This window comes from Pseudorasbora parva, chromosome 5, assembly GCF_024679245.1.
Source record: "Pseudorasbora parva isolate DD20220531a chromosome 5, ASM2467924v1, whole genome shotgun sequence".
Classification (NCBI taxonomy): Eukaryota; Metazoa; Chordata; class Actinopteri; order Cypriniformes; family Gobionidae; genus Pseudorasbora; species Pseudorasbora parva.
The window spans coordinates 23691408-23715884 of NC_090176.1; the positions used below are offsets into that span (position 1 = coordinate 23691408).

The 24477-nt window shown below is 34.9% G+C and overlaps 1 protein-coding gene across 3 annotated transcripts in view; it reads left to right on the forward strand.

The window, feature by feature from the left end:
- igf2bp2a (insulin-like growth factor 2 mRNA binding protein 2a) overlaps positions 1 to 24477 on the forward strand; it is a 71785-nt gene that overhangs the window by 1077 nt on the left and 46231 nt on the right. For all 3 annotated transcript variants that reach the window (XM_067443565.1, XM_067443564.1, XM_067443566.1), the window contains exon 2: positions 382 to 442. In XM_067443565.1, the coding sequence (XP_067299666.1) occupies positions 382 to 442 (61 nt within the window). The remainder of the gene's footprint in view (positions 1 to 381; positions 443 to 24477) is intronic.

The window sequence follows — 24477 nt, forward strand, 5'->3', positions numbered from 1 at the left end:
GGCACAAGACTCTTATCCTTTGACCTCCCATTCTTCAAACTCTCCTCATTGCTCGTATGTGGTTAGTGGGAGTGGAAAGCATGGCTGCCCATTCTTCATATCGTATCGACTAATCAAGCATTTCGCATAATATCATGAGGCATGATAGGAAATGTGGTTAAAACGTTACACCTTACATGTAGACCTGATAAAACTCACCACGTCGCCGACGTGCATTTATAAGCACGAACTTGCACGTGCGATTGTAGCTATATAACGCATTTACGTTTCACGCATGGCTGTGTGTTTTACAAATATATCAAAAACTGAAATGTATAGACTTTGCTTGTCGATAATGCACTGGAGGACTGTAATTGTGACCATTTGTTCTCCTGCTCGCAGGGAAAGTTGAATTACATGGGAAAGTGATCGAGGTCGACTACTCTGTTCCTAAGAAACTAAGGTAATAATTTGACTTTATTTATATTATTTTGCAATGCAAAGAAACACGAAGTCTGTGTAGGCTATTTGGAAGTCGTTGGTGTAGTGTTTTGTCTGAATGTGTAGGGCGAAATTGAAATATATGTATTTTTTTACATGCTTTTTGTACATTTTCTCCTCAAATTTAACCTTTATTTACTGTTTTTCCTCTTCTTGCCTGTTCATATTTATATCTTAAATAATATAATTTCCTGCCAGGGTTAATGAGCTTGTGAATTTTTTTGGCATTTCATTTTAAGCACTAGGAGCACACTGGACTCAAAATACACTGCCTCAAGTTATAAAACTGTAAAGTGCTCTCTGAATGTATGGCATGCAGGCATAAAAAGATTGTTGAATTGGGTGTTTCCTTGCATTATCTTTCACAGATTTCCCCTCACTAGCTTAAACACGCCGTGTTTTGTGTGCAATGGATCCAGGTTGTGAATGCAAACATGAGAATTAAGTTTTAACCGATACATAACTGAAATCAGAAAAAACGCCCTTTTCCCCCTTATGCTTGAATTGTACAAGAGCAAGATCATTGTGCATGACCTCATGGCGCGTGTTTAGGCCCTTCCGTGGCCCACGTGATTTCCTCTATAGGCCCTGCGTGTGTGTTCCACGGGAGGGCGGCATATAAATGGCTAGAACAGCCACAACCTAGAGATTTAAGGGAGTGTAAAATTACATGTACATACTTAGTTTACATCGTTTACTTAGTTACGGCGTCTTCTTGCCAGACAAGTCGTCACACACAACGCTTAAATCGAAAAATAAGCATTGCTGTATAGGTGTGAGTGCGTTATTTCGTAAACCACATCATACTGGCCTCTGGCGCCTCACAGGGTCGCATGAACTCGGGAGTGTGTTGCATAAAGTGCGCAGTCAAGATGGCCAGCCTTTGATTTGGAAGAGTCGGCCATGCTGCTGCTAGACTCAACCTAACATGACTGAAAGCAGCATGCACGAGCAGAACGTGTGTGTGTGTGTGAAGCTCGTTCTAGAACCTTTCAAGCAGTTCTAGAGTGCTTCTAGAATCAGAGGCGTAATCTGAAGCGAACTGGAGCGGCTCAAGTTACACATGAGCGATATATCTGGACGCTTTATGTCGGGGTATAATACTCACACAAGGCGCGTATGCGTTTTATGTTTTAGGTGTGGTACGGCACAGTGGTTATAGGTATTTCTGTTATTTACGTCAGTGCTCATTTTACAGTGCATTTTAGTTCGTAGGCCTACGTACTGAGTACTGCTAATTCGTATAGGCACGTACATTATACATTATTCAGTGGAGATGCTCAGACGTTGTTTCTGTTATGATTAATTGTGTTAAATATGACACAATGTAATGATAGCTGATATAGATATTTCACTGAATCCTTGGTGTATTATGTGTGTTTATAAACAGTTTGTTTATTTATAGGCTACTATACTGTTATAACCATACTTTGGTTAAATATACAGATAGCCTGCTTGTTAAAAGTGAATATATTATACATGTCACTTGTATTTTTTTTTACAGGATTAGGACTGAAGAAAGTGCCATTTCGCACTATGAGTCGATTTTTTTTTTTTTACATAAATATTATTATTAATCTGATTTTTCATACCCTGACTGGCTTGTTTATAGAATTGTTGGCTTAATTATACTAGTTTAATTGTTTGGCAATGGGTTTAAATTGGGATGCTTTTCTTTCTGGAAGACTTTACAAAAAAAAAGAGACTGAAAACTTATTTGTTTCCAAAACTGTCAACTCTTAGAATAGACAAAATTTATAATAGCCTACTAAATTAAAGAGTCTATATCTCATACGTATTTTAATTGGATTTGTTTATTATGGTACTATTGCATTTGCTGAACATACTTTACAATTTACAGAAATAATTAGAAGTGCTTTTTACTGTTTTGAATTTGAATTATTTGAAGTAGATATATTATGTCCTTTTGTTTTAAATGAACGTAAATAAATAGTACATGTGTATGCAGTTTTTATGCAAGTGTGTACAGTAATGTTAAACTTTTATCACATGTAGCATATGGTAAAATAGATATACAATAATATAAAAATAGACATGCCCATACTACTCAAACTAAAAATGATTATGTTTTGCCATATTGCCATATACCTGCACGTTGTTAACTATTGTTTAATTCTATACCAGTGATCCATTATTTTCAGTTGCCCATTGCTTTGAATGTTTTCATAAATCAAGCTGTAAAACAAGTAAGACCAGGATTTAAATTGTACCTTTTACCTGAACACTGAACCTACTGTTTTAATAGTACTAAACTTTCTAAATTCTAAACTTTACATATATATATATTTTACATACAAAAACACACACAGACACACAAAAAATCAAATAAAATAGCACATAGATAATTTTTGTGAGAATTATCAATTTATTTTCAAAGCTTGTACAACATAGTCATAACTTGAATTATCAGAATGAGAATAAAGAGTAATTTGTAAGATAATTATTTAAAATGATATTTTTATGAATTGGTTTTAGGATATCTATTTAGAGCAGAAATGTCCCAGTATTTATATTTCATATGTTTTTTTCTGTGTATTTTGTGAAATATTTATTGCAGTGGTTTTATTGGTTTACGAGATCTTTTGAATAGCTGTGCTTTCCATTGATGTATGTTACTTTTGGATTGTTAAATTTGTGGCTTACAATAAGCAGTCCTTTTGCCGAGTAGCCTATGCTCCTTTTAAGATTATCCCTGTTTTCCTGTGGTGTTTTATTATGGAGTCCTGTGTGTTTGCAGTATGGGAGCGGGAGCAAGAGACGATATAGGGCAGAGCAGAGCTGCATGAAGATAACATTTAATGCTGTAAAATTTTCAAAATTGCCTCCAGGGCTGCAAAAGTAATGTTTTTGTATGCCATTTGAATCAGTTTAATGACATTTTACAGTGCATTGATAATGTTTTAAAATGATCAGAAATCTCAAAATAACAAAAATATTTAAATTCACATTAATTTGCTCAGAGTTTAAAAACATGAATTGAATTGTTTCTTTCATGGCTGTGCAATTAGTTGGTGGTGTATGTGTGTTAGACAACAGTAATTAACCAGAAATCTTTAATTCATGCCCTTGTTATCAAATATTCTGTTTTTGTGAATTTATTAAACAATCTGGTTTCTCAACCACCAGGGAAGGTTGAGATGGTTTTCCTGATTTAATTATATAGGTTGTTTAGAATAATTCATTTTGTTATTAAGCTGTTAAAATGGTTGTTGTTTAGCCAAATCCAAACAATAAAATAGGATTAAGAAACATAAGAAATCTAAACTCTAGTGTATTGAACAGACACAAAACGATTACAGTAAATCAGGTTAAATTCAAATAATAATGCATTTTATTTTGTGATTTAAGTGTTTTTAAATTGAGTGAAATTGTTACTGATGCTCTCCATCATTATAATTCCAACAATCAAATCATTTGTTCTGTACAAGTATTTTTACTCTGTTGAACATGATTTTACTGACTTGAAAGGTTTAAAACTTGTTACCCTAGAGTTTAAATATTTAGTTATCTCACGTTTAGCTCAGGGTGCTGTAAAAGGATAATGTAGAATTGATGGCTATATCTGGATGGCTAAAAATGATCCACCCAGTTCAAATGATTTTTCTCTATTGGCTCATGAGTTGAATAGATTGAGATTAGGAAGGCTAAGAACAGAACTGGAAAGTGGAAGCTGGAAAAGTGGGTTATGAAGTTGAACTCTCAATAGAGAACTAGTCACAAAGCCCAGGGGCATTATGATCTTAGAGATGAAGTTGATTCAGTAATACCTTTCCCCCCATCATAGCTTAATTTATTGTCACTATATGGCAAACACATGGCCTGTGGTACATCCTGGAGTATTTGAGCAAAATCATAAAAGATCATTAAAACATCTCAATATTCTTGTCATAGTGTGATGCATGCTTGAGTGCTTATTTTATAAGAATAGGTAGCAACGAATGTGATACAAAAAATTATATTAGTTTCAGTTTTGTTATGACTTTACACTAAAGGTACTTTTAGGTTTAAGGCATCAGTCCTGACATCATTTGTTTTCATAAACACATAAGTAATGTTTAAACTCTCAGTGAATGAAATTCATTCAAATTCGTTCAAAATGTATCTCTAAGAACGTGCTCAAATAGAATATCAAGTGATTTGTTCTCTTTAAACTCAGTATTTGTCCAACTTGAATCTCAATTTGTAGAGGTTTACAACAGGCACTTAAAAATCCCCATATTGGTTTGTCAGTACAATATCTTGCCTTACGAAAGCAATTGGAAATTATTCTTTGTTACTTTAAATCTTATAAACCTTAAAAAGATATTAAAGAAACTGTATGCACAGGTTGGGATGTGCTGCTCCTTTCATAGAGATAAGCAAATGTATTTTGCTGTTCATTGTTTGTTATTGAAATGTTACTGTACTTGGTTTTCTTCTAAACCCTCTGTAACCTTGCCTCCCTTGAGATTAAAATACTGTAACGCATAATTCCTCATTTGTTAATCCCTTTATCACTATAAAGGGGGCAGAGGAAAGAAAGGGATTTTATCATAAAGAATGTGAGAATGATTGTCGTAGAAGCTTTTATGCGGTAATCTCCTCTGAAGCAGCTTTGGTTGCTCTCTTCACTTGCTCTTATGCTCATGTTTCTCATCTGTTGAGTGGTATTTAAGAGAGGGTCTGTTTTGACTTTGTGTCAAACCTGTAAACAGGTGTAATGTTGTATTTTGTTCAGTGGAGTGTATTCTGCCCTTCCAGTGGCAAAGGGCTGAAAGTTAATGTTTTCTAGCTCATTTGCTAGCTGGCTAATGTGTTGTCATTTGTATGTTTACCTGTCTTTAACAGACTATTGTGTTTAATTGTCCATATGGCGACAGGAAGCACATGAAAGGTGTGGGGCTATAATCTCAAACTGTACTCTGACTGTTCCTGTACACTTAATCTTCAGATTAATCTTGGTCTGTCTGTATGCTTCTCTGCGATGAGGAAAAAGACTTCAGTCTGATAGGATTAGCGTGAAAAGGCTCAATGTGAATGGACACGGTTTAAAACAAAATACAATTATTTCCTGCTGTAAGTTTGTTTGAACTAAGGTTTAAAGTCTAATTTCTAAATGTACATTATTGATCGTATTGTGAAGAATTCATCTATGCATATGTTTAATTTTCTTTTCAATATTTGAACCTTGTAATGTTCAATCAAAATATCCCTGTCTTCCGGTGATATGACAGACTTCACCAATGATTTAGTCCTTTTTCTTTCAATCGACTGTAAAGCATTCAGATCTGCTTCCCTCAGTCAACAACCAATGGATAAAATCAAGTCCCTGCTCAACATTTTCTTTTTCGATAATCTGTTTCACATCACAATAAAAAAAGATCTGTCACTATTTTAGTATCAGTTTCTTTATCCTGTATTCACACTTAAAAAAACAAATGACAAAAATTGTGGTTAGATGTTTCCCTATTCTTTTGATAAATATCATATGCAACAATTACCTGTACAAATGATCGTAAGGTTGTCAGTTGTTGTAGAACATACATAAATGAATACTGTTTCTGTCAAATCATTTACAAAAATCTTAGATAAAATGCTTTAGAACTAATAATTAATTCAGATTAAAATGTGCTTATATCTTGTTTTATATCCACAAACATTTCTCCATTAGATGCACATCCACAGTAGCCTTGGCTTGAGGGAAGCCTACCTTTGCAGAAGAGGACTGTGGGATATCTCAGCTGAGCAGGGGGCTGCTGAGCGGCCGCAGCGTGAGCGTTCATACATGGCGCGGTGGCACTGCTTTGGGGTTTGTCATGCTCTTGGGTGGCATGACAGGCAGGGGAAACGGGCAGCTGAGAACCCAGCAGGTGCCACGTCTTGTACTTTGGCCCTGACTGGCTCACTCTGACTGAACGCTGCATGTGTGTGTGCGTGTGTTGGAGCAGTTGTTCGCCCCCAGTGCTGGTAAAATGGTATCAGGCTTGGTCAGTACCACCTGTCCACACAACCTCTTCTCCTCAACCATTCATGGTTGTTACTACGGGCTTTCATTTGTTGTCCTCTGAAGATGCCAGTCTGTTGAACTCGATGACATTTATCTTGTCCTTCTGTGCAACTGTCACAAGAAATATGTGTAATATAGAAGGAGCTGTAAATATTTCATTGCAGCTGCATCAAGGGCACGCTGCCTCGTCTTACAGCATTCAGAAGAGAGTGTGCCATACCCTTAAAGGGATCTTTTCCTTACCCAGCGGTGTTTGCAAATATTATCAGTGCTCCAACTGTTCTGGCAGAACCAAGTCTATACCCAACAGTGAGAATAATTCTATGGTTACTATGGCAACTGAATAGGAGTTTTTCTTCTTTTTTTTCCTTTTCTTGAGAGGTCAAAGATAGATGAAAAGGATCCTGTATTATACATTGCATTTTGTAAAAGTGCATGTGTTTTTTTTTTTTTTGGCCCAAAGGAAAATGTTAATGTTGAGCTGAGCTTGTTCAGTTATGTTTTATTTAAATATCAACTTTGTCTCAGAAGTTTCTACTAAAACTCCTTGGGAGGAATCAAAACAGACAAATATGAGTAAGGGTATAGAATTTTAATGCATGCATATAGTCATGGGTTTGAGTCCCAGAGAACGCATGAATAAAATGTGTGCCTTGAATGCAATGTAAGTTGCTTTGGATAAAAACACCCAATGCATGTATGTACAATGCAAATAAAGGGTTAAATGGGACTCATTTTTGTCCACATCTGTTCATTTATGTCAGGTGTAATGAGCATGTTTTATCTCTGAATATATATATATATATAAATATATAATATTGGCATAAAGTCAACAAAGGTGAGGGTAATACAACTGTCCAGATATCATAATGAAGAAAAAAAGTCTCATTAAACTAATAAAATTCTTAACATTAAGGAGTTTGGCCTAATATTTTATTGTTTATTAGAAAAAAAATATTTGAACTAAGCTCTCTGCTTATTAATATTTGAAAAATGGTTGCCTGCCAAATCAAAGTCATGTGTTGAAAATACAGAAAAAAAAGATTAAAAGAAAAAACAATTACTTCATGTTCATGGATTTATTACCACATGACATTTTCAATAAATTTAAACTTTTGTTGAAATTGGTATAAAAGATTTTTTCTAAATAAGCATGTGTGTCTGCTCATGCTTAACTACATTTTTAAGACTTTTCTTTTTGTTTATTTAGAGTATTATATGCCATTAACTCACAATTAAAGAGAGCACAGTTCAAGTTTATTATTGTTTATTTTAAAACACTTGAGATTAGAAAAAGAGAAATTGAATTAAACTACAGTTAGAAGTCTATATTCTTACACATAATATCTCCATTTGCTTTCCATTTAATCTCATTGCTCTCTAGGAGAAACACTTGGAATATTACATGGATGTTATTTGTGATTTTTCTTGTCAGTGTAATGCTGTAATAGATTATTCTATTGGTCAGAAAGATTTTGTCTTTTGTATTAGTCATTTGTTAAATTTCATGATGCGTGAGTGAAAAACTTATAATAATCAAATTGTGACTGTTCATCCTTCATGGTCTGTCTGTATCTCTGCATTTGGCATTTAGAGCACAATGTCTCTGGTGTTTGGGGGATCTTCCCCTACGCAACTGTGAAACTTTGCCAGTGAGATTTTTATTCATGAATCCCACTCATGCATCGGCCATTTACATTTTGTCGCTCCATATGTATGATTGAGAGGGCCTCAACAACATGTCCTCAGAAACCTCAGAGCGAATCGGCACCCACCATCTCCCTGGGCACAACTCTGAGTATTGTTTTGCTCTGCTTGATTAGTTATGAATGAAGAGGCAGCCCTTCGTTTGTGGACTAAAGTGATGAAGGAAACACATCTATCCACAGGCCTTGAGAACATTACTAATGCGTTTTGACTGAATTTGAAGATTCATTCAGCGTGTCTGCAAAATGGGTGCTTTATTTGATGGACCTGGAATTTTTGTTCAAATGGATTTTTTTTATATATAATGTAAATGGCTGCTGTGCTGTTAGATTTCCCCCCCCAAAATATCTACCAAAGATGATTTGTAATACCTTGAGAAATCTGTTTTTATGTCCATTAATTTCAGAGGTAGTTGTACCCCCATGTAAAAGTAATGTAAATGTTATATGCTATCGTTTAAAAGTTTAGGGTCCAAAAAATGGGTCTCTTAGGTATTTATTTGATCAGAATACAGTAAAACAGTAATATTGTGAAACATTATTAAACATTTTTTTTATTGTTGTCTAACAGTTTTCTATTTAAATATATTTTTAACAATATAATTTTATTCCTGTGATCATTTCTCCAGTCTTCAATGTCCTTCAGAAATCATTCTAATATGTTGATTTGATGCTCAAGAAACATTTATTATTATTATTATCAATGGTGAAAACAGTTGGGCTGCTTATTCTTTTTTGGGAACTATGATTTTCTGTTAGGATTATTTGACCAATGGGAAGATTTATTAATTTTTTATTTTTTGTGTGATTTATTTAAAAAGACCAATTTAATGTGTCAAATTATAAAAAATATAATAAACCGTTTTTATTGTTTAAAAAGGATTCAATGAAAACAGTTTGAACTGCATAAACAAATGCTCTTCTGGTACAGTACGTAGATATACATATATTGTAAAAAAAAAAATATTGTATAGATATAAAGTACGGTAATAATGACGCAGAAGTCTGCTCTGAAGCATAGATCAGCAGTTTATTGTTAAAAATATGGCAACAAAAAGCGTGATCAAATGTTAGGCGTCTTCATGAAACCTCACATTTACCGGTCAATAATGTCAACATTTTGTTCATCAAAACTGAAAAGGGATGTTTACTCAGGCTGCTGTTGATTTTTAAATTCGAGTCACCGAGTCATATTGGGATAATCCTGAGCTGCTGTCCACGGGGCTCTTGTTTAGCATGTCTGCACTGGCTCTGGGAGTCGCTGGCAGAGGGCAGTGTTTCAGAGGTGACGAACAGTCTACCTGCCACAGTATGTGCTTATGGCATACATAAAGGCATTAGTAAGCCAAGAAGCTCAGAGAAGGCCTCTATGGCCCGTGGTCTACTCATAGTTGTGGATGCAGTTTGACTACGGACGAAACAATGCCAGACACGTCTTTCAGTTACACCACTTCTGGACAGTGTGTCTTTGTCACCCTCTTGCTGAGTGAAACGCCTCTGCCTTCATTGTGGGAATCGGTGAATGAGTACATTGAATGAAACTCTCCCTGATAAATATTTAGCCTGTTTGACACAGACTCTGCAGACCAGGCACAGAGAAAGAACCCCTTGAAATCATGCTAGCGAGAGGCAGTTTGCAATCATTGGTAGAGTTAAACAGGCTCATCATAAATCTTCTTTATATAACGCTTATTTCCAGTCCTTTTGATTCTGATTGGTCAATAGCTGTGTTGTAATCACTATAAGCACAGATATGGTGGTTCTGTGTATCACTGCAACACCCTTAGAAACCATCCTCAGCAACAGAAACAATGTAGTTCAATGTATTATGCATTTCAATAAAATTAACCATTCATTATTTCTGTAATGAATTATGAGTGACCCCTGCTAGTGTTGCGTCATTCACCTTTAATTTTGAGGCCACGCCCTTCCCGTTGTCAAAGAATCTTCTCATATGGGAGGTACGTTGATGTGTGCGAGTGTCTGTGTGGAAGCTCACAATTTCCCAAATGGGAATATTACTGTATTTAATACTTTTTTGCTTTAGGTGGTATTGTATGTCCATCAATTTACATCGTAATGACGCTTGCTAACTCGCACTGCACCGCTGTTTTAAACTAAAAGATGGAAAACAGGTGTTTTCTCATGCTGTAGAAGCAGATGTATGTGTGTGAGAAAAAAAAAATATAGTGTTAAAAAGATAAGAGAAAATAATTCTCTGTTTTTATTTGAGCTTCACAACTGCCATTTACTGTCACTGGATAGAATTTACTTGAAAAAAGTATGTTAATATATACATTTTTGGTTGTAATGCCTGTATTGTATGTAGTAACTGTTTTATAAAAGCATAAAGGTTCTCGATGCGTGCTGTATTATAAATAAGTCACGGCCAATGTTCCCTCTATTTTTTTTTCTCACTGAACAGAACTTCTCTATGGGGCGTACGCATTTTTTTAATACCAGACCTGTACAGCGCACATTCTCATTTCTATTATTTCTATCTAACACACGTTCTTCTATTTCTATTTGATTTGACCCTTGATGTAACTTAGTGATAATAAATCATATTTTTGAAAACAAGCAGTAATTCAGAAGTCACTAAATGAAGCACATTTATCAAGAAATTATATACAGAACATTAAATTCTTAATATAATATATAATATAAAAGAATTACGCAGTTACAATGAGAGAATTTGGGACAACCATAATTTATTTTTGTGCGGTCAATTATTGACAAGCATTAAACCATCAAAATTAAATGTTTGTTTATTGCTTATTAATTTGCAAGATTGTCTAATTAGAGGGTTTTCAAGCGTTTGAATGGAAAGGAGCCCTAAACAATCCCCTTGTGAGATTAATTCTTTATTTTTTATTTGTTTTATTTAATCATATTTAACCAGGTAAGTTACTGAAAAACACACAAACATATTTTGCAGTACACACACATACATTCATTTAATACATGCTGTAATAAAAACACTCTAGTAGTTTTTTAAACGCAGAGATTGAAATATATGACTATAATTTCAATTACTTTTGTAGCTAATTCCAATCATTTGGGGCAGCAAAACCAAAAGCTGAACGGCCATAAACAGTGTTCTTTTTTGGGGTTAGTTAAAAGAATATGATGAGATGGGCTGGTTGTATATGTAATAATGTTGGGCGGCAGCAACTCTTGAAGATATTTGGGTAATTGACCTTACAGGACTTTATAAATGAAAACACACAACTAATGATGTCCAATTTTTTTACAGTTCACAGTTATGCGTTCATTAGTAATCAGTCGAATAGCGCATGGTACAGCACATCTAATTGTTCTAGAGTCCCTTTATGAGCATTCCTATAAACTCTGTCTCCATAGTCAAATAACGGTAAAACTGTGGTTTCAACAAGATATTTCTTGGATGATGTTGTAAACGCAGATCTATTTCGATATGAGAAACCAAGTCTAGATTTAACTTTCTTCTGAAGATTTATTATATGATCAGTGAAAGTTAAAGATCTATTGAGTCATATTCCGAGATATTTGTATGAGGATACCACTTCACGATTTCCCTTTTCAGGAATGTAATATTTGATACACAGATTCTTTCCAAACCACATTACCTTTGTTTTTCTGCTATTCAAAACTAAGTTTAAATCATGAAAAGCTTCTTGAATGCTATTAAAACTATCCTGTATCCGTTTTAAAACATAATTCGATGATCCTATGGAGTAAAGAATGGTGTTATCAGCATATAAATGAAAAAAAGTTTCTCAGTACAGATAGCTTGGGAAACACAATATAACTTGAAAATAGGGTAGAAGCTAATACAGAGCCTTGAGGAACACCTTTGTTAGTAGTTATGGGCTTAAATTGTTCAATGTTTATGTGTTGAGATCTACTAAAAAGATAATTAAAGAACCATGATAGAGTTTAATTAGATGCACCAACAGCAGTATAGAAAGATCCACTGTATCAAAAGCTTTAGTGAGAGCAATAAAAATAGCTGCGCATAAATTTTGTGCATGTAAGACAATATAATATATATGTTTAAATGGTTCAATTTGTTTTAATATTATATTATTATAATATGAAAACAAACCTAAGCAATTAAACGGATCTAATAGCTAAATATTTTTTCACAAACTTGAACGTGACATTTTTGTGAAGTAATCAATAATAATGTACTTTTGGTAACACTTGGAAAACAGCGTGGGGGAACATTCAATATTAACCATGACTTTTGCCTCAATAAACTGAGTAAATTCAGTAAACTGTTTAATAACAGTTAGTAAAGTAGTTTTTGTATAGTGTTTAAGTTCAGAATTAAGGATAAAGGGATGTACAATACAGTCATCATGCAGAATTAATTAATATTATAGGCATTAATATTGTGCTTTATAAGAACTAATAAACAGACAATATCCTAATAATATTCAACTAGTTAATAGCGAGAATTGAAGCCTAAAATAAAATTTTTGCATACTTGCAATAAGTGTTTTTGCACTTGCCACATGTTCTTTTGTCTGTTTCCCGCCACTTGTTTGTCACCATGTTTTCCCTGGTTAGTTTAGTTTAATTCTGCTGTGTCTTGTTAATTATCTCGTTTCTGTTTGCCATTTAAGTTCCTCTTGTGTAGTCACTCCTTGTGCTAGTGTTGCGTTTGATTAGTGGTGTTTGGTGGTCTGTTCATTGTTTCTTAAATTAAAAGCCTATCTGTTTGGAAGTTCTGGATCTCCTCATCTCTGCTGCACTACACATTAATAATGTGACATTAATAATATTATTAATTATAATTAATATTGATTATTTTACACTACAACAATAATAAACAAATGTACTGGAAATGTGATACAAGTTTGTGATCTGTCTGTGTTATGAAGAATGCCACAGCATTTCTGAACACAAACATTCAGGCATTCACTAAAGAATCTCCTTGAGGAAACAAAAAATAATCACCACAAACACATGACAATATTGCATAGAAAATGTTTACTATTCATTGTTTCTTCACTTTATTGTAAAAATAATATTATTTTAATAATAATACTTTAAAAAAAGTAAAAAAAAAAACTTTATTTTGTCTTAAAATATCAATAAGTTCATCGATAATTTAAGTATCATGATTTATATCAAATTGTGACACAAGTGTATCATTACACCCCTAGTATAAAGCTATTCAAAACATCATTCAATGTAAATTGTAATAATTGTATTTAATAATCGCAATTACAATTTCAAGGGAATAATCAACAATTATGATTTCTGTAATAGTCGTGCAGCCCTAACGTAAACGTATTAAGGATTCAAATACAGGACAGACCGTATTCTGCTGTGTGAACGGCCTTATTTGATGACAGTTCCTCAATCTTACGACTCTATCCTCCAGCCATTGAGCTTTTTAGACACAAGCCTTGACAAGGAATTCCTCTCAAATTCTCCTGTACTGACTTGTGGCTCAGCTGCCAAGTTCATTAAAGTGATTCATTCAGAATATATTGGGTCATGTTGTTGACTCAGTCCCCTGAGGAAAAAATAGCATGTGTACTTGTGTGGTGGCCTGGAGGAAAGACTGAAGAAGTGACTTTGTTAAAACTCCAATATAAAAAGACATTTACGTTTACTTGACCCATCTGTGTCTTCGTTAAAGTCTCTCTCTTTTGATGGCGCTAACAGTCTCACCGATATTGTTCACTAACATGTTGCTAGGAAACTAAATTTCTTCAGTTTGCACTGATTTTTAGTGCTTTGAAAATGACCATGGTGATTGGTTTGTGTCTTTCAAACTTACTGAAAGCGTGTTTAGAAATGTTCAGATTTTTTCCCCGCTGTCTTTCACGTCTTGTTTACCTAATAGTAAGACATTTGTTTGTCACTTCCTGTAAATGTGGCTGTAAGACAGAAAACCACTCAGTGGTTCAATATGTCACTCTCTTCCAAGTCTTTCCTCACTTATCGAAGGAACATAACCTTTTCCAAGATGAAACAGTATTTTTAATGCTTATCTCACAATGAGATTTGACAACTGAAAGCTTTCTAGGGATCTTTCATCTGAAGTCAAGCTTGAGGACTTTAAACTGTCTCTAAGGGTCTTTTGTCATGAGTTAAGTCACAAGACACCAATCATCTTTAATGTGTTTTTTTTTTATTTGTATATTCTACTTAACATTTTTTATTACCCTTTATAAATTTATATCCATTTTTAAATGGATAGTTTATGCAAGATATTTTGAAGAAGGTTGGTAACCAAACTATATTGGTGCCCATTAATTGTACTAACAAAAAAGCACTTAACGATATATATACAAATACATATACATATAAAAAGAAATATAAAAAATATACATTATTTTAAAATGACTGAAATTGTATTTTAACAAACGCTTCAAGCTCAAATGAGAATCTAATACATTAGTGAATTCCAACAGAAGTCTGAATTTGGTTAAATTCTGGAATACAAGGTGAAAAAGTAAAACTCAAAACAGACTGTTTTAATAGCAGTGAGTTCTGCCATATGGTGCTGTGATAGATTATGCATGTGCAATTTTAGGTAATTATCTCACTGTAAAGGGTAGGCAAGCCCCCCCCCCATATTTGATATTGTTGATGCTGCTCTGCTGTACTCCATTACGCAGCACTCTGTTTGTTGTTAGGATAAAACAATGTTTTAAATGTAAGATTTTTAGGCTCGTCTGCCTCAGTGGTCTAACACCGCTCATCAGTGTCAAAATGATTGAGAGGGCCAATCAAGTCAAAGAAAGCGGGGCTTACTGTTCACAGCTAAGTGTGAATTCCAATGCAATGCTTAGTGCATCGTAAGCTGTTAGTAAATCTCGCCCTAAGGCCCTGTTCACACTAGTGTGTTTTCATTTTAAAACACATAACTTTTGCTATAGTTATGCCTGCCATTCTCACTACCCACTAGTTTTCTTCCCACAAAAACTAAGACTTATGGAAAAGCTGCAGACCCCATTTGTGTTTCAGTGTAGATAGAACAAAACTGAGACTTTTGAAAGCGAAGGCGTGGCTGCCCACATTCGCTCCCTAATTGGGTCTTCTGGATCATTGCGTATCCTTCGTCAAGCCCCAATTATAGGATCTTTATGCTACCGGAACACGACAATAACAGACCAGAGTCGTCTCTCTCAATGACTCTGTAACAGACCAGCCTCGACGACCGTGTAAACAATAACATGGAGACAGAACTGCAAGCTTGTTGTCCTTTTAAGCAGCTTAAACTCTGCATTTTACAATACTGCAGGAGTCTACTTGCACAAGAGGCAAGCTATTATTAGAGCAATTGGCAACTCTTTATACTTGTGCATGAATGGTCACGTGACAAGCCTTTTCAGTCGTGTAGTGTGGACGGAGATCGTTCATTCAACATTATAGCGCCACCCTCAGGGTGAATAACGCGAAGATGTTAGACCTCTGCCAAAAGTGTATCTGCATGCGTTCAGCGATTGAAATATAAAGCTTAAAAAAGAAACTACTGGATCTAGACCCAGAATCTGCCCTACCTAAATTTACAGTCAGGAGCTGCTACTGGTTAATGTGCTGGTCGTTCTGGCATCATAACAGTGTTTCAGTCTTAATGATCTGTTTTTACAGCTTATATTCCATAGGCTGGGTAGAGCTTTGAATTGTAAATATTGGAGTATGTGTACGTTGTAGAACTAGGCATTTTATGTAACTGTACTTTCCTTCCTTTTGCAGACTGTCAAACTGTTATATAGTATTCAGAGAGATTTATTTTTCAAATTCGGAGGCCTGCAACTCTGTGCACAGGTGGATTGTGATGGACGTCACTTTATGGAGTGGAGAAACTGTTCTCTGTGTGCCAGAGCAGGCTCAGAAAAACCACAAGCCTGCCAAGGGCAGTTCATGCTATCATCAGCCCGCTGAATGCGCCAACTGGGTTTCAGATGAGCTACAGTCTCTCTCACACATCCCTGTTTTGTCAACACTAACATTTTAAAATGTCCTCTACAACTTCCTTGTTGCTTTTGCATGTCTTATTAAAACACTGTTTACGTTCTCAGCTGCCGTTTGGTTCTGCTCCTTTTCTGTTGGCCTTTTGACTAGAGCTGCACAGTTAATCTTTACTAATTGTGAAAAGTGTCGACTACAGTATTCATTTTAGGTCTACTCCCATTGCATCAACATTTACTGTTCGCAGTGTGTTTTTTTTTGTTTTTTTGTCAGTGGTTGAGCATTGTAAATAATCAGAGACAGTGATCTGCTGTAGTATCAAATCAGAGGCGTCTACATCAGATTTGATTTCATAATTAAAAAGATATAAGACATCTGTATAAAGTAAAAAATGAATGTGGTGTATATAATTAATTCGATGTGTTGCGTTTTTGAGCTGCATAAAATCGCTCCATCACGGTGATGCATGATTCTCAGTTTTATTTACACTCCCAGTGGAACATACATCTTCCTGCAGAACAATGAATGTATCTTGTAAGCAATAAGAGCCTAAGGCACTGGATTACTCATTACATTAGGTAACTCAATCTCATGAACTTACATGAAGTCACATTTATGTTCTGCTTTCTTTTTGCTGGATGACTACTACTGAAGAGACATAAAACATGTATGCTAATAGGGCTGTCAATTTAAAGTGTTTAGTGAAAAGTTTATATAAAAAAAACATAAATATATATATTTTAAGGATGTTATTACAATTGAAACATGAAGTACAAACTTTGTTTGTGCAAATCTGCAATTAGTTTTATCTGTTTTTTAGCTGGCCTCCCAGCCTACCCAAAACCACTCAAGGGTATGTTTACACGACACCGTTTTCAACTGAAAACTGAAAACTTTTTTGTGCGTTTTTGGCTGTTCATTAACTTAACAACTGCATTTTGGGGGCCTGAAAACCCAAGCTTTTGAAAACTGGTTTCAAAGTGCAAGGTTTTGAAAACGATACCTTTAACGTCTCCATTTTTAAACGGTGACATTATGCGCATGCGTGCTATACGCTCACAAATGCGTATTATGTGTTAGCGGGGTGTTTATTGACAAAACGAAATGTCCAACAACATGCATAATACAGCCTTTTTAGTCATTTTTGCAAATTCGTGTTAACGGGGATCCATTTTGACATCGTTGTCATCTGTTTTTAGTGCAGTGTTTTTAGTGCAGCGTTGTCGTGTAAACATACTCTAAAACTGCCCAAACAGACAGGTCTTACAAGCTAAAGCCAGCAAATACAATTTGGATAGTTTAAGATGTTTAAGGTATAGATTTAACATTTAACTTTTCATAATGTCCATGCATTGATTTTTATCTGACTTTTAAATGATTTAAATATTAAATGTGTTTATTGACAAAACGTAATTGGGAGCTTTTCTTAGCAAACATGCTGTTGATTTTATTTATTAAGGTATATTGTAATGTGTAGGCTAATTAATACAGATAAAACATTTAAATTATTTTAGAGCCGTAATGTAGACTGAAAATAAAAAGGGCTCTATTAGCAGTTTTAGAGATGCAATGAGGATGCCTCATGTAAACACTCCTTCCTGTCTCTTGCTGTCTCAGCCATTAATATCCTGGAGCAAAGTGGACAAGCTCCTTACCAGAAGTACTCTGTGCTTCTCTAATGGGGCTGCTATTTAGAGCAGGTATTTCTCAAAGAGTAGGACAAGCAGTTCACTGTTGCCCATGGAAGATGAAAGCACAAATAACTGATAAATACTTGCAGATTCGTGTTGGCAGATTTTTGGTTTATTTGTGTGTGTGTGGCTGACCCATAAAATGGAGCAGGACTGGAAACAGCTGGCAGACTGTACCTTTATTTACCAAACAACAACTCTGCACCATGCTTTGAAAGCAAACTCCCAGCACGCTGATTACTTAATGCATCAGTGAACTAACAATGCCCTCCTCCAAATCCTGTGATCTCTTTAAGCAAACAGTGAACACAATGTACCTGCAGGGTACAGTCTTCTGTTATGTTGCATGCTGCAGTAGTAATTTCTTTCTTGCTTTCCTGACTCGATACTGGATTTCATTTAGATTTCAACAGTACTTCTGTAGGCCGATATAGATTATTGTTTTATTATATAAAGCCAAAATATAATATCATGGTATTTATTTAAAGATGTAGTAAAAAAGAAGATATTATAAACAATTTCTGCAATTCATTTAAAAAAAAAATATTTAATGAAATAATTGAAAATGAATTTGAAAATAACCTGATGATATTCGATAAAATCTACTTGATTCTGGAATCTTATTATAATATTTTTCACAAATAAAGAAGTTTGAAAAACATTAGCGAGTTTGTGTGTAATGTGTGAGTTTGTGTGTAATAGTGTAATAGTGAGTTTGTGTGTAATGTGACCCCAGCTAACACTAATTTTGCATACATATGACATAGTGGCAAACCTGTATGACTTGCTTTCTTCTGTAGAACACAAAAGGAAATATTTTGAGAAATGTCACAGATTTTTGTCTTTTGAAATCAAAGGTAACCAAATCTTGTTCTCGAAAGGGATTCTTGATTCATTGACTTGCCTATGTTGTGGCAAAGCAAAGGATGGGAATGATGAGGTGTGTTAGTTCCGTAACGTTTTCTTGTAGTGATTCTGTTTGGACTAGTGACTTTTCAGGAAAAATGCATTTCTTACTGAACAACAAGAATTACATGAAATTATGGAATTATAATTCATTTAGATTATACCTGAAATCTTCTGTAGAATAACAGTTCCCTCACTGTTTTGCCTCCTCCATCTCTCATCGGACGAGAGCTACTGTAGTGCTCTGATCAGTAGGCAGGGCTGTGACTGGGTGGCGCTTGCTCAGAGTGCTGCTGTGTGATCTCTGTGTGTGTGTGTGTGTGTGAGTGTAAGTGAGCTGCAGTGCAGCTGCTCGAGTGGTAGTTATGCCCGCAGCAGTGAGCACTGCATTGTAAATTGTAGTAAAAAACATAATCTTGTGTATATGTAAAGCAGTAGTATGATTGTCTCAGTGAAATGGAATGAAATGTTTACCTTATATGTTTGCATTTGTTGTTTTTTGCCACTGGCTTCATATTATATTTATTCCATAGTTCAGTGCCGGTTTTCCTGCAGGGAGGACTATAAATTGGGGAGATGGGATTAAGTGATTGTGAAGTTGTTTAAAAGAGTATATTTTTTATAGTGTTTAGGTTAATCTACAAATGTACAAACATAAAAATAAAATAAAAAATATACAAAATAGACTTCCTGAAAAGTGAAGCCAAACATTTCATTCTCCACCTAGTGGCTGGCTGCAGTGTAGGTAATAAAAACCCTGCCCTCCCCATGTAATTAAATGGGACCTTAAACTAAAAAAAATTACACTTTCTGGTCATTTCAGGTTGATCTTTTCACAGTGATGTATGTTCAAGTGTTCGTTTTTCCAATAAGTGATTTCAGTAGCTTATTTAATATTATTTAATTAGTTTGAAAAAGGAGCGGTGTAATGTCATGATTGACAGCTGTGCTTGCGATTGAATCTGCGGGAGCGAGAGTGGGGACGGGAACTTGATTCCGCCACTCCACCTCAGGATCATTACTGCACAGACTGGGCTCCAAATTATGTAATTGGCAATTTGCGTTTTTTCGGGATATTTTAGCTTAATTTTTCTATAGTGGAAGGAAGATTCGTTGCCCATCTTTTTTTAAACTTTTTTTTTTTTTTTTTTTACAGTCTATGCCTTTGCTGCACATCATTATGCATCACTCTGTTAGTTTTTAGAATAATACAAGTTTTAAAATTCTCGTTTGCCTTAGAGGTCTAAGACCCCTCAGCGTCAAAATTATTGAGATGGCCAATAAATAAGAAGGCAGGCCTTACTGTTCAAATAATCAAAACATGACACATCTTATCTCACTCTCTTTTCAAACATATTTGTTGAAAACATTATTTTTTGAACACTTGCACACACATTTCATATCCAGCTGTTGCTCTGAGACCTGGCAGATTTTCACTGTAACTTCATCTCATCCTTACTCTCATCCACTGAATGATCTACCCGTGGACTTTTTATTCTTACATTTTACTGTCCGTAAAGTTCAGTCACAAAAAACCTGATCAGTGCAATATATAATGCGATGATGCACAACACCTTTATGTAAATGGTTTACGTGTTGTGTTTGTCCAATGACACTGACATCGCAAAGATTCAAATGAGAACTTTAACACAGGATTTATACATGTACATTCTTAACCTATAGGGCAAAACCCCATTTGTAACGTAATAAGTATATTTCACTTTCTTTAGAACTCGAAGTCCTCGTACTAAGCATTCTAAAACAACTGCGTAAAGTTTTCTCTTTCTTAAACTGAGTTTAGGAGTTCATGAGTGGCTCCTAAGAGCACAACTCTCTGACTGCTGGTTTCAATGAGTGAATATTGACAGCAGCAGAGGGCCTGTCAGGGAACTGCTGCATCCATTTACCCATGAGGAGCATCTGCCTCCTGCAGGTTCTCTGCCAGGCAGGTGAACACACTGCATTCTCATTAGCCTTCGCTCTGAGACGGAGCGAGACAGCAAACAAGAGAGAGAGAGGGAAGGTGTATATGGTGGTTGTTGTCCTCCTAAGGTTTTTGTATGGCAGTTTAGATCAGTATGGCCAGACCAACCTAATACACTAGCTTTATACGTCACTGTCACATGCGGCACATTCATCATGTTGAATTTCTTTGGTGTCGTTTGAGCACATTGTATAAAACATGGCCTGTCCCTGTGATCTTTATTTGGCAGGAGATCTGTTCTTTCTCGTCTCTTTACTCTCGGAAAATGAGTACTGACACATATCTTCATTTGGGATCTTAAAATGTAAATGTTTTATACCAAAAATATGACTAGTAACTCCAAAACAAATGTGTTTTCTCTTTGAATTTATTCTTGGAATACAGGGACTATGAGAGGAAGAACTTTCAAGGTAGCATAATCTTTTCTTTTTTAAAAGTGTCTGTTCTGTCGCTGTTGGGAAAGTACAGCGTTTCAGTGACACCTGGATAGTTCTGAGTTTTAGTTCCTGTCGTCAGAATTTCTGTAGTGACTTCAGGAAACACTGAAAGCTCAGTCAGTTGTAACAGCGGGGAGGAAGTCATTTGTGTTAATCTTAATCTTAATACAGACAAAGCATTTGTGCAAAAGTACTCCCTGCACCATCTTTTGACAACTTTTCTGACAATAAAGAACAACTGACTCTCGAGTTGAGGTGTTAACCTCAGTTGAGTGCTCTCTGAATGCTGATAATATTACTGTTCAATTTGAGCTGATTCTGTGACTTTGGTGAGGGAGAGATGGTGTGGGTTACTGTCATCTAATTTAGCACTTTTAAGTCACAGATCCCCTTCTTTAAATCAAAAATGTCAAATATTAAAAAAGTGTCTGGGAAAAATTGTACTTTCTATTATCTTTTTTTCCCTTCCCATTATTAGAGTACTGTTAGGTGCTAGACTACCAAGTTTGGGGTTGGTAAGATGTTTTTGAATGAAGTCTCTGATTTAATTGATCATACATCCGATAAAAACACTCATTAGAAGTGATTATAATATGAACAACTGTTTAATTTATTTAAAACATATGTTACTGACCACAAACTTTTAAATGATAGAGTTAGATTCCAAATCCAGCCCTGGATCTGTTTTGTCTGGTGTGCAACCAGCAAAAAGTCTTTCTTGGTACCTCAAGTCAGCAGAAGCAGGAGACAAAGTGATGATAATAAAAGAGCAAAGTTTATTGATTAATCTTAGTTTCGTACGTCTCAATGCTCCGAGTTCACCTGGCCTGTACAATTCCAACAAGTGTTATTATACATATATGTTGTTAAGGGGAACAACAATGAAAGATTACTTTGCACAATCACAACATCACTCTGTTTATTATAAAGACCAACTTCCCTTTAGACCACACACAATCATAGGATCAAACAACAATAGAAAATGAAAATGACATAAATTATAATAATAACATTATTAAATGATAAATTATGTAAATTAATAAATTATACAATTAACATGAATAATAATATGACTAAAAAATATAAATGATTATCAAATTAAATCATATAAAAACAAAGTAAATAAAACTGTATATGATTGATCACAGGTAACTATTGAAAATCTTCAGATGCTTCAGTAGAATAAACCTAAAAAGAGAAACTATACCTGTCTTTATTATTATAATATAGAAATGACTATATAATAATTATTAGTAGTATTTTTACTTAAAAAAAAAAACAAACAAAAAAAACCTTTGCTGCAAACCCCCTAGCAATCTCTTTGCATCTTCAGGGTTGAGATCAGTTGGTTTAGGAGACCAAATTTTTGTTCTGTTGTTTTTGAACACGGGAATGTGATTCCCGTAAAATATGGACTTTATCGTTTGACACTTTGATAAAACAGCCATTTTGGTGTTATTTTTTTATTTTATTCTCAGTACAGTACAAACAACTGTCATTTCCTACAAACCAGTAATCCACCCAAATCTTTAATTATATCACCACACCATCATTCAGGATTTCGGTTGTAGAAGTGAATACTGCCACACAGTGACAGAGTAAAGTGAGTTGTGATATTCCTGTCATGTGACTCAAGAACTAAATTAAATGTCCACATTCTTCCTGTCTTTTCCAAAATACCCTCTATGAATCTGTGAAATTCTCAAGAAAACCAGCGCATTTGCAAGCACAGGGCTCCTGAGACTGAGGGAAACCCATTGTGGCTTTTAAAGTTCCTGTGCATCCAAAACTATTAAAGCCAGGAATGTGAAGCTTTTTAAAGTGTCTGCGTAGATTCACAGCCCAAGACAAGACATTTGAAGTAGGATTGCATTTCATGCATCTGTGGAGGGAGCGAAACGTTCCTGAAACTGCTAACTTAGCTCTTCTTCTTTGACTCTTTATGAGACCACGCTGTGGGACGTATAGGACAGACATGGAACATTGGCCGTCTGTGGCTTGCGAGCTGCCGCCTGGTGTCAGTTCTGCACACTCTTATGAGTGTATGAGTGTATGTGTCCTGCCACCCATATGGAGTGGAGCCACTGTGTCTCATCTCTGCATGAGTGCGTTTTTTGTTTCTGTGGATGTTACCCATCATAACGTTTGCTCCTTTTATGAGACTAGTATATTTAATTTAAAAGATGAAACAATGAATGGTAAGTCTGGGAATCAAAATAGATTTGATGCGATTTCTGATTTTGTTTCACTTTCATTTGATATCAGTTTCTTTGGATATACAGTATATATCAGGTACAGTTCATTTCTCTCTCAGCTAAAGCTGTAAACTATACCCTGTCAGTTCAAACAATGTTAAAACATAAAAGGTTAAAATGAACAGAATCCATTCTATTACATTTACTTGCTTTTGTTTGTTGAATAAAAGCGTTTAAATTGCACATAAGGCAGTTTTTAGATCAAAGTTTTAATGAGATTATTATGTTTTAACATTCTACTACATTGTACAACACATAAACAACGGCTGTCGTAAATACTTGATTTCATGATAGATTCATTCAAACATACATTAATTAATGAAGACAACTATAAGGTCAAGAAAAAATAAAATGAATATGTCATACAGTGTATATATTTGACCAAAAAGCTCATCTCTAGTTATTTTTTCTTGCTAAATATAAAAATAAATAAAAACAGAAAACTGCACAGATCAAAAGATGGAAAAAATGAAGTCACCACTTAACACTGAATTCTAAATGTTAAGTGGTCTTTACATTTTTTTTCCAGAGCTGTATTTTGGAATTTAAGAATTGATATAAAATAGAATAGATATTTTTTTTGTCAACCCAACCATAATAGCCATTTTGTTGGTCTGTGCCCGTTTATTGCAGTAACGGGTCTTTATAGGTTTTCACCAAAGCTCATATGCACTGTAAAAAAATGAATGTCTCCAATTTAAAATATTTTCAGTTGGCCAAATTAAATCTCTGTGAATTGATGCAATTTAATTAACTACATTTTTTAGATGTGATCAGTCACTAGAAAATTTTCAATTGGAGAACATTCATTTTTCTTTACAGTGTGGGTGGGAATAATGGGAACACCAGCCAAACCTTGATCCCTTGTAAGTAACATTGTAAAAAACATAGTTTTTAGCATAAATAAAGTTGCTTTAGGAGCAGATGGAGGTCATGCTGATCAAAACCACAGTTAATTTATCACATGACATTGCAACCAAAGTGCAAGTTGCTTTTTAATTGGCAGTCTGCTCTCGTTTCCTGTGCATGGATCCAGATAAGAGTCAGCTTCCTAACTTTGTTGTGTCCACGACCAGGGGATTAGAGAGAAGTGA